Below are 14,797 nucleotides of genomic sequence, written 5' to 3'. Positions count from 1 at the left end.
AGGAATCAACTGCACAATGTCTCATATCAACAACATCAAGTAATTCTACACATGACGTCATCAAGTAAACGGTGGTGTTTTTACAGTTTGAAACAGAGAGAACTCGTTTATCATTCAGATCAGATGAGAACATCGAAGACGTTTATTTCTTTAATATGAAAGAAGGAATTCAGTTTCCTTCTAAAACATAAAGCAGAGCAGTTTATTCTTTTAACTAATAAAACTTTTCTGCTTTTAGTGAACCACCCAGCAAACTGTCCACTTGAAGCGGTTGACTGTCTCTTATCTTTAGTCTAGTCCTGTTGCTCAACACAACAAACAGTGTACCAGCCTCATTTTTTTAATCAAATATCGATTTCGCTTTTAAAGCATCTTCAGTTTGATATTGTCAAGAGCAAAATAATAATAAAAAATTCTTCAAAGGTTAAAAGTTTAGATATTATGACGTAACAATGCATGTTGCGCCACCATGGAAACAATGAAACAAATTATATGATCTATTAGTACGTAATTACTAAAGAAGAAACGTAACATGTAAAATTAAATAGCATGAAAACCAAAAGAGTCTACAACTTTTATGAAATGAAGTAAAAGATAACTAATAAAATTCTACACTGTACATTCGTAACATTCGTGACTGTTTGTTGTGTTGAGCAACAGGACTAGACAGTTTATTCTTTTGCAATAATTTTATTTTTCTAATTAATTATCCAAACAATTGTTTCTTATATAAAGTAAACAATATCACACCAAATCAGAAGAATCGGTTTATTTAAATACAGAGCTTTCGCCACACAAGTGTGGCTTCATCAGTATAAAATATTTTTTTTTTTTTGTTTTTTTTTTTTGGAATTGTTTCTTACCTTTCTAATCTTCAAGATCAGCTCTCGGTGGAAGAATTCGTCTTCTTCTTCTGCAAAGCGAAGCGAATGTTAATGGTCATTTTATAAATTTAAAATATGTAGCAACAACTCTTTTTCTTAGTTCGAAAACAAAGATTCTCACCACCAATGAATCGATGCAAGATTCGGTCCAACATCATAATTGCATAATTTAACTCGTCACGAAACAAGGCCAAGTGTAATCTACCACAGCCCACAACCTCCCAGTGTGATCGGTAGGTTGAAAGTCACACCTCAGCAACAATTTACAATTTTACAAACCAGGTGAACAGGAATGACAATCTCAATGTTTTGACAATATGCAAAAGCGTGTGGGTGTTATTGTGATGGTGCATTGCCAGTCAAGAAATCAATTCCTTTTTACATTGTTGCGACGTCTACAGTCGTAGTGTCAATGTAAAAAAAACAACAATTTACTGACTATCTGCAAGCTCGCAACTCGCTGTAGCGAACTTTGAAAGCTTGTCACAAAAATAGAATACTGCGCCTGTTTGTGCGAAACGTCTCTGAATATAGATGAAAACCATCAAAGCAGTTAAGTGTAATCCGAGTTCAGTCGAAATCGAAACAGAAGCAATTGTCGTGTTGTGCTCTGCCCAAGGTCACACCATACGTCACTATGAGGTCCTTGTGTGGCAACAATCCCATTGTGACGCAACAAAGATGGAAAGAATAATGTCCAAGAACAAGAGTCCGATGCCACGATAAGTGAAACAAAATACAACAACAAAGTAACATCCAACAACATATACAAAGAATTTGTACCTCAACCAACGCGGGAGTGTGAGTGCGCGCGAAACCCTTTGTTGGCCAAACAACCACTATTGTTTGTAAAATAATCAGGAAAAAGTTTGTGTTAATTTTGAAATTGTAGATTTTAAATGTTTTTACTTCAATGTTGAACAAATAACAAAGAAGATTTTGCCGCATGAAACGTCCTTTGCTGGTTTTCAACAGCATGAAACATTCAACACACAAAGCTTATGAACAATCAAAAACTTTCCGAATGCCAACTTCTTACCTTGGCCATCATCTCGAGACATGCGCCTTCTCATCAATCCCGACTGCCTCCTAGTGTTGAGATAGTTGGCTGAGGGGGCCTTGGGCTCCCCCAGTGTGTCCGAGGTTTCCGCGAGCTCTTCGGCGGTCAACACGTCATCATAATTGACGCTGCAAGCAGGACTGCGGAAACTGAAAACACAGGAAAATATTTTCGGTATGTCATTGGAAGTTGCAATGAGACCAAAAGTGTCTGGTTTTGGATTTTCAAGAAGATCAAGCGGCGCTGGTTCGACTCTACGGGTGTGCGCTTGATCAACGCATTTCAGGACAGTTCTCCATTCAAAGAAACCTTCTCAGTTTGAGGATAAAGATTCCGCAACCACATGAGTGGCCACAATAATATTCCACCTTCCTACTAGCAAGAAAAAACATAATTGCCATCTTTTTAATTTTTGGCATGCCCCATGGGTTTCGAACTCATGACAACCACAAGCGGATGAAATGACACGGGCCAGGCACTGCAGCATTGTTCACAGTTGCCAGGGTTGGATGGATTCGACCATGAACAAATGCTTCGTGCAAACAAACCATTCATCTATTGTTAGGGTCTTTCCTGTAGCGAAAATAAACATCACACATTTTATAATCGCGATTTTAAGAACAAAATAAAAAAGCTTGTTGAAAGTTGTTTGTACGTGTGCGACCCTGTAGTACTTTGTGTGACATAACTCTAACCCAAAAATTTGAGGAGCGCCACTGGTGGTGTGGGGACAACGTCCAGTGGCGCCGCCAGACCTTCAACAATGGGGGGGCAAAATATTGACAGTGCAAGACAGTAGCGTAGTCAGGAATTTTGAAAAAGAGGGTGTTGACGGCCGATGGCGTGTTCGCCGAAGGCGACACTTAGTGGTGGGGGGCCTCCCCCAGAAAATTTTGAAAAATCACTTTCAGTTTGGGGCATTCTGAGAGCATTTTCAACAAAATTGTGGGTATAAATATTTCTGTAAAATGGTGCTGTCCGGTGGCATAGCAAAAGGATAAGATCATGTTTTCTTTGGCATTTTTCGGAAATAAAGCTCAGTCTCCATGTTTTCTTGTTGCTAATTCCAAGCTGAGATATTTGAATGTTTGGTATTGACAAAACTCGCTCTTTTAATGCAGTTTCGTTTAAAACTAGGCAAACTTTGTTTTAGAAACGTAGGTTGATTGCTTTTTTTGCGAGATTATTACAGTTTTATTATTTATCAATTTTCTCCTTGGTTGATCCAAAAAGCGATCTCCGGTAAGTCACTAACTTTTATGCTCTGAAGTCAACCCAAAGTTTAGAAAATGTAACGTCATAGACGTCATACATCTTGATGAGTGTCAAACAAAAAGCTTTGAGACAATGAAGTTACTTTATTTCTGATATATTCAAGTTTTGCAATAACGAAGAGCTGTTTAGACGTTAATCTAGATCGAACAAGCGATCTCAGCAGTTACAGATGGCTTGCATCCTTGCACAGTTTGACGTGAAATTACATCATAGGCTAAAGCTTTTTTTGCAAACAATGTATTAACATTAGTAAATTCAATTTGAAAGGTTAAAACCCCCAATCCCCCTCCCTTAGCTACGCCACTGGTGCAAGACATGCAAGACAGTGATATATTATTTAATTTCTCTTGTTTTCTACTGCTATTGTCTACTGCAATATAGCCTACCAAAAGTCCCACATTTTTGACATGTCTGATTTGTTGAAAAAAATAAAATTCAAAATAAATCACAGTTTGATTCCGTATGGGACTTGCAACTGCCATGGCTAGCGAAATTCTGCGTCGCTTTTTTCCAGATTGAAAAACCATTTTTTACAAAATGCACTTTCTGATCATCCAACAGTCTGTTAGTTAAATATGCCTCATGATTTTGTCTAGTCTGTTAGTTGACAGAGAAATTATCAAATACTGTACTGAAACGCTGTGAAAACGTTTTTCCGTGCTTGGAAAATACAAATGTCAAAACATAGTAGATATATCAAACGCAGAGGCGGTCACATGCGCACTGCGTAGCCTATGACATTGTGAGGATTGAGGCTAATAAAAGTTAATGGAATAAATATAGCCTACTGTGACGGCCACCGAGCGTAGTTCAACTGCAATAAATACTCAGCCGCTGTTAAATGATTTATTATTCTTAATATTTCTTCTTCCTATCCACGAAGATTTCATCAGAGAAATGCACTATTTCAAATGATAAGTTTAAAACACAACATTAGAGAACAATTTTTATATTTCTTATTAAGATACCAAAAATGCAGTATGACGGAACAATACAGTTAAAGTCAACATGTTTCTACGTTTATTAGACGTAAAAACAAGCTTCACGGAAAATAAAAATAGTCAATTAAAACGTCAACCCCAGCCAGCTAAATCTGCTGATTTTACATCGATGCAACGTTGTAGGGCGTTGAATCGATGCAAAAAATGCACAATCTTGCTCGCGCGGATGCAAGTTTTCCAATTTAAAGGCAATAAGCAACGCAATATCCTCAGAAATAAAAGAATGAGAAAAGAATTTTACTACAAGTGAAACGTATTTTAACGTCTAATAAACGTAGGAACATGTTGATTTTAGTTGCATTATTTCGTCATACTGCATTTTTTGCATCTTAATACGTATAATTGTTCGCTCATTTTGTGTTTTAAACTTTATCGTCAATATATTGCACATGAAGTCTTCGTGGATAGGAAGAAGAAACGTTAAGAATAAAAAATCTATTAACACCGGTGGAGCATAATTGCAGTTTAATAGAAGAAACTTTAACTAATATTAACAGGACTATAACATGCCTAGCTGTTGAAAACTCGACAGGGAAAGCAAAATGTGGCATCCTTAGCTTCTGAATACTCTAGCCAGAGATAGTCATCAAACTACTGGTTACTTACTTGTATTATTTTAGTAGACTTCGTTGAGTTAAATCTACATTGTATCCTTGAAACATTGAATGACCCACTGCTGTATGCACTGCCATCACTCAAGTACCAAGCAAGAGCCCAATCTGCTGAACAGCCGGTAACAACTGTTACGTGACAGGCAGCAGGAGAAGTGCGTGAATAGAATCACAAAATCGTAATAATAAGAGCAGCAAGAAGAGCAAGTTTAAAATAAAAGAGAAAGCTTTTACCCCCCTCCCTCCCCCCCCCCCCCCCCCTTGCAACTTGAGTTGACTTCAGGTTGGGATTCAAATATTTAAAAAAAATAACAATATGTAATGATTAGGGCCATTTAAAGTCATTAAAGTCATATTTTTTTCTATGCATCAGTAAGTAGTGAAATCAATTTTAACGCAAAAACCGCATCCCTATGAGGTATATTAAGAAAGTTATGAAGTCATATAAAGTCATATTTTCCTGGTTAGGTCATAAATCAGCTTTTTAAGTTATATAGTCATATTTTTGAGTTATAAAGTCATACCGTTGTATACTTTAAATAAAAAATACCAACTTAAGCGGTGAAGCAATTAAGCACTAAGAAAGTAAGGCAATTTCTGATTGAACAAAGGCAAACTGTAGTAGGATTAGCCTACATGACACTTACAGTCACAGACCTATGTTTTATGAGGTCACACATTGAGGTCAACTTAATACTCAAAATGGAAAGTTGTACGTACACCATCAAAGAGGCCCATGCTGATCTAAATGCCCTTGATTTCGGAAAAGATCCGCTTGAGCTCAAAAATTATATTAAGAAGCGATTGGACAAAAACGATGTGAAACAAATTATTTATGGAGCTACAAAGACAAGACAATTCACCAGCGCTTTATGCAAAACTGCAGAAGTGTCAACCCACATCAGCATCTGTGGAGCACTCATTTTCCTTACTAAAGTCAGTTTTACGTCCAAATCGTAACTTCAAAGACTCTAACATTCCACACTACATGAAACTGTACTACAACAGTGGTTTAAAATAAAAATGGATGTGTATTACTGTTATGTTGCGTATGTTTTACTCTTTAGTTCCGTGAGTGACGTTGTTCGTATGTAAAAATAAACGATTTTCACATAAAGTCATATAAAGTCATATTTTCCAAAAAATAAAGTCATATTCTTGATTTTTTAAGGTCATATAAAAATGGCCCTAGTAATGATATAAAAATTAAAAAAATGATTCCCAAAACATTGGGGGGCAGCTGCCCCACCTGCCCCCCCTCTGCCGGTGCCACTGACAACATCTGCTCCAGTGCTCCACTTCGGTCTTGAAGTGTCTTAGAGCGTCAACAATAAGACGTTACCATGGCAACAAGGCACTTGTGCGAGTCAAAAACATCAAACAAATCGAGTAATCCAAGTTCAATCATTAAAACCGAACGCAGTTTTACGCGGGTCCTCTAGCAATGTGACGTCCACAATCTCGTGAAACGACTCCTCTGTTCAGGGGAGCACATTATACAAAAGTGGGGAGGTGCAGGATATCATGAAGTGGGACATTAACTGCAGCAGTGAACAGATCAATAAAGCTTGGCAAGGTGCCTTGATGGGGTATCTTGTTGTATAAGAAGCAAATGAACCATGAAACTTCGAAAGCTGTGCATGATTATAATTTAATCGTTAAAATACAAAGAAATTTATCGAAGAATTTTGAATCCCACCAGTTCCTCAAGAAATCTAAATATGCACAAAGGGATAATTAACAAAAACAATTAAAGCTCGCTAAACATCACCAGCAATGACAAAGTGTATGACGTCAAATGACGCGCATGACAGATCTTGAAGAACTCAACAAGGAAACAGCGCATTTGAGGTGAGCATGGCAGCTACAACGCGTAAACAAAAACATAATCGGAGGATATGCAACAGAAAAGGAAACCAGCAAACGTTCAGTTCGTTGCTCAGAGAGTTGATTTGGCCTCGATCTCAAGTTTTCCTCCCGATATAATTGGGGATTACCCTGTTAACACATTGCTTCGATGAGTTTGCTCTTCAAATAGCTTGGTTTCATGTTGGTGCACTTTTACTTTTAAGTCAAGTTCGGGTGTTGCCAGTTAACAAACGTCTGTTCGGCACATCGATGCATGGCTACTTCGCGCCAGAGGCAACTTCAGATGCAAATATCGGTCAACTATGATTTGCGCAACGAACAGAGAGTCTGGAATGTGACAAACTAGACAGCTCACCTGCTTTCTTTAAGTAACTTCTCAGCATTTTTATTGCCTCTGACTGCTATGGAAATGACGTCATCAAATCGTGAGGTCATTGTGACGAAACAAACATAAGCGTACAACGGATTTAAACCTTAACCAACTGCACACTGCCCTAAACAAGAATAAAACCTTGGTTTAGTGAAGTTACGTGCTTCCTTCCATTGCTGCAATGCCTGTTGACAATATCTCCAACAATAATAAAGATTCTAGAACTGATTCTGTGTAATCACTGGCCGTGATGACGTGCGGTTGTGATGTGGAATTAATTGCTTGTGACGTAGTCTCCTAGGGGAACTTGCAGCAGAGTTGTGTTGATCTCATCGTCGTCAAAGTAACACTTTCATGCCTGGGCTAGGGCATCTCATGCCTTACGAAGTTTTAAACGCTGAAAACCATACAATAAAACTATTCTAAAAAGCTGAAATTTCATGACTTTGTCACAAAGTTCATACGCATATTGGAGATGCTACTCAAAAATTTGTATCTCAGATACTTTTTGAAATACAACGTGGTTTATGACACCTTGTCAGAAACATTTTTGCAGTTTGCTCTTTTTAGGAGCAAAAGTTTCTCCTGTTGTTTCTTTATTCACTGGTGATACGCGCCGGCGCATAGCACGTGCCCAACTTGCAGAATTGAATCTTTTATAGAAACATCACCCTATTTGCATTGATTCAACGCCAGTAGACGTCAAATTATTATGAGCGTCTCCTTTTCGTGCCTCGCCTTGCGTAGCTTGTGCAGCTGTAACCGAAATGATCGCGCCGCTTTTACAAGACATACACAACATCAACAGACGTCGAACGTATGTATGTAATAGTTTAGAGTGAGCTTTGTAAATTGTGGTTGGTGAGAGATCTCTGGTTGGGTAACAACAAAAGATGCAATTCTGCGCTGGCAAAGCTCTTCTGAACTGTGAAAGAGTTTGCAACTTATAACGTGGACGCTTCATTGCGAACGGCGAAGACAGTGTAGATTTACAGCCAAGCGATGCGTCTTTTGATGTGTCTTACCCCATCTTCCGATACAGCATCTCAGTGGCGTAGCCAAGGGGGGGGAGGGGGGTTGGGGGTTACAACCCCCCTTTGGCATGCGTGTGACGTCACGATATTCGATATTCGACACGGGCTATTTTAGCCCCGTGCTAATTAATCGCTAATAACGGGAGCTATGAAAATCACAGAGCTAAAATATTTTGCAAGATAATAGCCATGTGTATTGTGCGTGTAGAAATTAAAATTTACCCCACAAAGTTATTGAAATAAAGTGTTTGAGATGAAAAAACGATAGAAAGTAGGTTTTTATTCTAATTTCCCGAAAACAGCTTCAAAATTGACCGTTCGAACGCATATTTTTGAATTATAACATGGAGTAATGCCAAACTAAACAAAAATTTACTTTTCCTGATAAATATAAGGCATTTTTGGGCGTTTTTACATTACAAAGAAATTGCACTAATATTTATAATCTACCATATAATTTGTTTGCTCAAATATCAAGCACCGAAAGGTCAACTCTGGTTTGCCGCTCTTGCCCTGACCTAATTCTCATCGTAGAGAAATAAGCACAGCTTGATATGTCCTATCGTGTCATTGCGAGTGCTAACAGCTTATAGATACTTTGCTTATGTCGATACAACGTTCAGCGGTGTTGCGATACAACCTAAGAAAGTCATGCGTTTGTTTCAAATTGCATTCCTCTTGAATGAATGCTTTTTTGTTACGCAAAACTTTCGCAGGAAATATCGGCCGCTTTACAACGGTTCACCATCGTCAGACGTTGAAACAGTACAAACATTTGATCTGTGAAAGCAATGCCTATCAGTGAAAATGGAAACACATAATGTCATCCAGGCACTGTTTATTGAAAATGAAGACATGCAGCTCGTCATTGCATTGAGAAAAACTGACTTATCAAAATTTTTCGAAGACAAGAAATTCCAGTCACAAAAAAAATATGACTTGTGCGAAATATTGTACAAAACAGACCGTATTGCAAGTGTAGTAAATTAGCATCGTCAAGTATAATGGTAATGAAATTGAACCGCACAGCTTTATAAGTAATATTTCGATCAATTAATAGATAGAAAAATACCCCGCTTTTGAATAAAACGGTGATGACCAAATCATCATCATCATCGGCCATGCCTGAATAAGGCGTCGGCTACCGTGAGTCTCCACAACGATCGATTGTCCATACTTCTAATTAGATTTTCAAAATTTTGGTTTGTCCACGTTGAAAGATTTTTGAAGATTTTCAAACGTGGACGCCCCTGGTGTCTCTGACCAGGAAATCGCCCCATCATTGCCGAGTGTTCAATTCCGCGTTTGCGGTAGACATGCCCGATAAATGTCATTTGCCTTTTTTTGATAGTTGTGATGAGGACGCCAGGGGTGCACCCAGAGCGTCTCCACACTTCTTCGTTAGTGATTTTATCCATCCAGTTAATTCTCATCATTCTATGAATGAACCAAATTTCAGCACTGTTGATCTTCTTCACTATCTTCGGGCATACAGTCCAGGATTCACAGCGATATAGCAGAAATGACCAAATACTGTGATTAAAATATCTAATCTCATAATCGACGATAACATGATAAGAACAAATCTTATGATAGCCCGCTATTTCATTATGAAAACCACTGGTAATAGCAAATTTGAGTTTGCTGTTAATCTATGGTTTCGTCCCAAAAATGTTGACATTGTATGGCGGAGTGACCTACGTAGAATAGGTACATCATCCAATCGTCTAGACATGTGTGGTTTGACTAATGACATGGCTAGCTGCCACCCCTCCACAAAACTTTCGTCTCCCTTGGCTTGCGAAAAGGACAACTCGCGGTTCAAGTAACTAGTGGTCATCGCATTGACCCGCGCAACGTCTAAAATGTAAGAAAATGCAGACACAGTCCATTTTGCTGATTTCGGCTTGACGCTATAATATGCCATCTTCTGGTCGACGACATCAGTCCCACCCTTGGTAAAATCGTAGAGCTTGATTATTGCAGGTTTTTCCTTTCCGTCATCTTTGGTTACTCCAAGGATTGGCTGCATAGTTGATAAGACCAGAACATTGCGTTTACCGGTAGATTTTGGTTTGACTGCGTACGACGTAACGGTAATGTGGTTTCTCGACTCTTCCCAGTAAATTTTGGTACTGAAGGCTTCCCAATCAGTGAGAGGTTTTAACTCGCTAACCCCTTTTCTATTGCTTTGCCATTTTCCAACTAAAGTTATGTTTTTGTTCCAAAGCCATTCTGCTTAATCAAGTGAAGTGTAAAAGCGATCAAGGGATATGTTTCGTCCTTGAAGCGAAGAAACTCTGTCCAAATTGTGTACCAACGTTTCCACATATTCCATAGTGGAAGTCAGATAGTGTGGTCCTGGTACACCTACTGGCTTACCCGCATAAGCTATGGCGGTATAGGTGAATGACATACGCGCACTATTTATGCTTCTTAGCAACAAATCATATTTAGCAGGCTTATTTTTTGCCTGAAGCTTATTGCCTGAAGGACACACCAACGCGGGATGGAAACAAAGTCTCATCCAGTGAAAGGAAGTCTTCTGGTATTAAAATCTTTTCACAATTTCCAGTAAAATATTGGAAAAGTTCTCTGATTGCTGTAAATCGGTCACTTTGCCAGCGATTGGCCCTAGTGCTTTTATCATCAAAACGAATATTTGCAGACAGAAATTTGAATCGGTTCAACGACATTGTCGCACTAAATATAGGATGTCCATATAAATGGGAAAAGCAATCTTAATTCGGTAAAATGTTCGCTTGAGTAGTCCTCTAATACACCACAATCCAATGAATGCTTCTAGTTCCATGGCATCAGTTTGCTGAAAATGTGAAGCATGCCAAGATGTTCGTTGAGCCTCCGATATTCGCGATAGCCTCTCTCGTATACATGTGCTGGTGCTTGAAACAATGATGTAGATCATCTCTGTTGTAAATAAGAAACGCCATGCATCATACGACGTCGTTGCATATTGATAATCGCGCTTTACTCCTGGTAAACTGTGCACCACATTAGCAGAGTTTTGTCTTCCTCTTATTGATGGTTGCTTGGTACTCCAAACAACTTTCACTCTACTTCTTTAGTCAACAACCACCGACATTCGCTCCTCTTCCTGGTCAGGCAATGTATGGTAATTTTCCTCATCCAAGGCGCTATCTAATGATTTGACGGCATGGCTCCTACGACGTTGGGACTGTCTATGTCTGACGGTCACGACCTCATCTTCGTTACTCTTGTCAGATGTTAGCGGACCACCTTCACCATCAGATAAAGGCAAATCAACATCACTATCCGAAAAATTTGCATCACTTTCATCTTTGGTTGCTAATAAATTTTCCGTTTGCCTTGCATCATAATACACATTCGAAACCATAATTTTGAACTGTGGTATAAGGTACACACGGGCCACTTGCTGAAACAAAATGACTTCATTTTGCAAGAAAAATAAATTCAACATAGGGTGTGAGAAGATTTTTCTCTTCAACTGTTCGTGTTTTGAGCAATTAAGAAGTTAAATTTAATAATACAATAATTGGAGGAAAAAGCAGACATTCGTTACAATTATTATTCAGACTCTATACTATCCCTTGCTGGCAGAGTCAGCCATTTGCATTGATTCAACGTTGGCAGATGTTGAATCGTTGTTGAGTGACTGATTTTGATAGCCGAGGTGACTCAACTACTGTATCGCATTTTTCGCTCGATTTTGCCATTGTAAAAACATAGCTTCATTCTTACTTTTGACTGAGGATGAAAACAGCAGTTTTCGAAACGTTTGAATATGTTCGCTAATGTGTTAGCTTTGATATTCATAGTCCGAATTTCCTCTAAATCCTACGGTTATGCTCCGAAGTTTATTACTTTACTTCTGGCCTTTTCAATATCAAATTAATTGGCCCATAAAACATATTTTTTTCATATAGCTTAATGATGTAACCTGACTTGTCATATCGCCATGGTATTATGTGCATTTCTACATTACTCCTGTACGCAACGTTGGTCTTTAGCATACTAACATCACGTAAATGTCGTTTTATTTGGACAGTTGCTCATAGTACTCCCAGAGCTAAATACTGCAAACGTGTTGCAGATAATCTATATCGCACCTTTAGAGGAATTCATCAGTACGATTTTACATAATTCAAGAGTTTGCCGCAATAATCAGGAATGCTTTGTGTCTTATTCAAAGTATTCTTCATCTCATAAATAACAAAGTGCCATGAAACATCAAAATGACGTAGAATAGCTGTAAAGTTTATAAGTTTTGCGCAAAGAAATTAAAATGAGCCAGGATACTTTGTATTCTGTCCGATATAAACTCATCTATATTTGTCTAAATAGGTTGAATGACAGTAAATTGGCATAATTTGATTGTTACAACCGATTACACAAATATGTGAAACGTATAATGATTTTTAGCAATGATGGGACCGCTTGAAGTACCTCTCATTCTTCATTGTAGGGACGCTATGAACTCATAACAAAAATCAATGACCTAGAATTCATTACACCGTGGTGCTGACAAAACACGTTATGTATGTAGCATGACAGGTGTTATATTATATTGTATCGACGCTCTACGAGATAAATACAAGTGAATATACTTGCAAGAATCTAGGGTACTATAAGGCGTTGTGAAATCAATAATCGAGCAATTTTGTTATGATTATGGGAATACAACATGCATCAAAAAGAATCAAATCAAAAATAAATCTGTTGCTGTCAAACGTCGTCGTAATCACCGAATTGACATAGTTTGTTTGTTGGCCGGCCAAGCGTAACTAATCAGGCGACAATACGTATTCACAGTTCAGTTGAGGTTTGTTTTTATTTCTGACCATCACAGCGAAAAAGAGGTCTAGAAAAAGGCAAATGACACGAGAGTGGGAAAAACGAAAGGTTTGTTTCTTTATTATAAAAATCAGGCAGCTTTCAAATTTGACCCGCGTTCATAAACACGTTTATTAACAAACTTTAATAATATGTATTACAAACATGTTAATATTATTTAACGCTCAAAGGCCTTACGATTGTTTTTCCAACGGTAAAAGATTCTAGTTCATAACTAAAAGAAGTTATAAGCGGTTAAACTTTAAGGCACTTTGTGTAGGCCTACCATATTTTCATCACCCAAAAAGAGGACATGTTTAGTAAGCAAGTAAAATGCAAGTGGATTTTTACGTTTAAACAATTTTTACATCTTCTTAGATGATTATAGGCCTACGTAGCAGAAGTGACAAATTAAAAACATAACATATTTATTTGTCAGATTCAGTCAATGAACATTTTGCTGTTCGTTTGATTTTCTTCACAGAAAACATGCGTTTTGCATTTTGAGCCATAGTCTGTTGCATGCTCGATTTTTAACAATGCTGGATTTTTAACAATTCATTAAACAAATCTATAGTTCTGCAATATTTGAACTGTTCTGTCCATTTTCTAATCTGCCATCATTTAAAAAAAAACTAATGCAAGCTAGCTATCAGGTTTAAGACTAGCTTTGGTACAGTATTGTTCGAATTAATTGAAACTGGGATGTTTATGCTAACTAGGAATATTTCTGCTAAGTGGAAACTGGGAAGGGTGTTTTGGGGAAGTTTTAGCCACAGCGGGGTTGAATCACTGTTTTCGGTGAAAGGAATGACGATTTCTGAACGATATATCGATGTGATCACAAAAAAAGTTATCCCAGACCTGCGAAGGGCATTTCCAGAAGGTGGGGGCATGTTTTAGCAGGACCTCGCGCCATGCCATTCTTCTGAAAAACACTAATTTTTTGAAAAAAAAACAAGATTACCGTGTTAGATTGACCTAGCAATTCTCCGGATTTAAATCCTATCGATAATTTGTGGAGCATAATCAAGGCACGATCACGCAAGAAGGACTGCACCACCATAAGGAAGCTCATGGAGGCCATCATTCAGGTGTGGTTTTGGATCCAAAAAATTGTAGAGAACTGCAAAAAAACTAACCGAATCCATGCCAAACCGTGTTCGTGCAATATTGAAAGAAGCTGGAGGCCATATTAGGCATGAAACTATACACATCTGTTAAATTATCGCAATAAACCAAATATAAGATACACAAATTCAGCCTGTTTTCTTGACAGTTTCAATTAATTCGAACAATACTTATAGATCGAACAGTTTAACATCATCAATGCCAACATTTTTCTCTGACAGATACTTCCACACACCGCTGAAAAGCGTTATCCTATTCTTTGATCTTCTTCATCGTGTGTCACACGGCCGTAGCCCAGAGCATCACGCAGGCTCTTGCTCTATCGTTGAACTCGGCCAAATCTTGTGCAGAGCACCTTGCTTTTAGGTCAGGGCATTCGAGTAGATGTTGCATCGTTTGCTACTGTCTGCATTTGCAACTTGTGCTCTCCATTGAATACCCCCAGTGTCTCATCAAGGTTTTACACCTGCCAATACCAGTTCTTAAGCGGTTGAGGCATCGCCAATACTTCCACGGTTCACGTTTTCCGGAGGAAGGCTCTCCATGGGTGTGAGCTCCATATTGGCCAATGTCGGTCCGGCTGCCAGTCTCTCCTGCCATAGTTGAACCCGCACATTGGCGGCGACATCGTCTTGACCTAATGGGACAACTGAAGCAAGGAAACTTTTTCTTGACTTCAGACGCCTGTGTGCTGGAGTTTGACCATACAGTGGATGTCTCAAATCTATG

General features: G+C 38.4%; 1 protein-coding gene across 2 annotated transcripts in view; it reads right to left on the bottom strand.

The window, feature by feature from the left end:
- Positions 1-14,797, bottom strand: part of LOC145780767 (solute carrier family 4 member 11-like) — a 41,042-nt gene that overhangs the window by 13,963 nt on the left and 12,282 nt on the right. Inside the window, exons 1-3 of one of the 2 annotated variants that reach the window (XM_082592396.1) lie at positions 7,056-7,188; positions 1,924-2,093; positions 864-913 (exon numbers count right to left, since the gene is read on the bottom strand). In XM_082592396.1, coding sequence (XP_082448522.1) covers positions 864-913; positions 1,924-2,093; positions 7,056-7,135 — 300 coding nt within the window. In that variant the 5' untranslated portion in view covers positions 7,136-7,188. Of the gene's footprint in view, positions 1-863; positions 914-1,923; positions 2,094-7,055; positions 7,189-14,797 lie in introns of those variants that run through there. The other variant, XM_082592395.1, reaches the window with a different exon arrangement.

The sequence above is a fragment of the Aplidium turbinatum genome, chromosome 12 (assembly GCF_918807975.1).
Source record: "Aplidium turbinatum chromosome 12, kaAplTurb1.1, whole genome shotgun sequence".
Classification (NCBI taxonomy): Eukaryota; Metazoa; Chordata; class Ascidiacea; order Aplousobranchia; family Polyclinidae; genus Aplidium; species Aplidium turbinatum.
The sequence above is the reverse complement of the archived record's forward strand: the minus strand, read 5'-3'. Positions and strand labels throughout refer to the sequence as shown.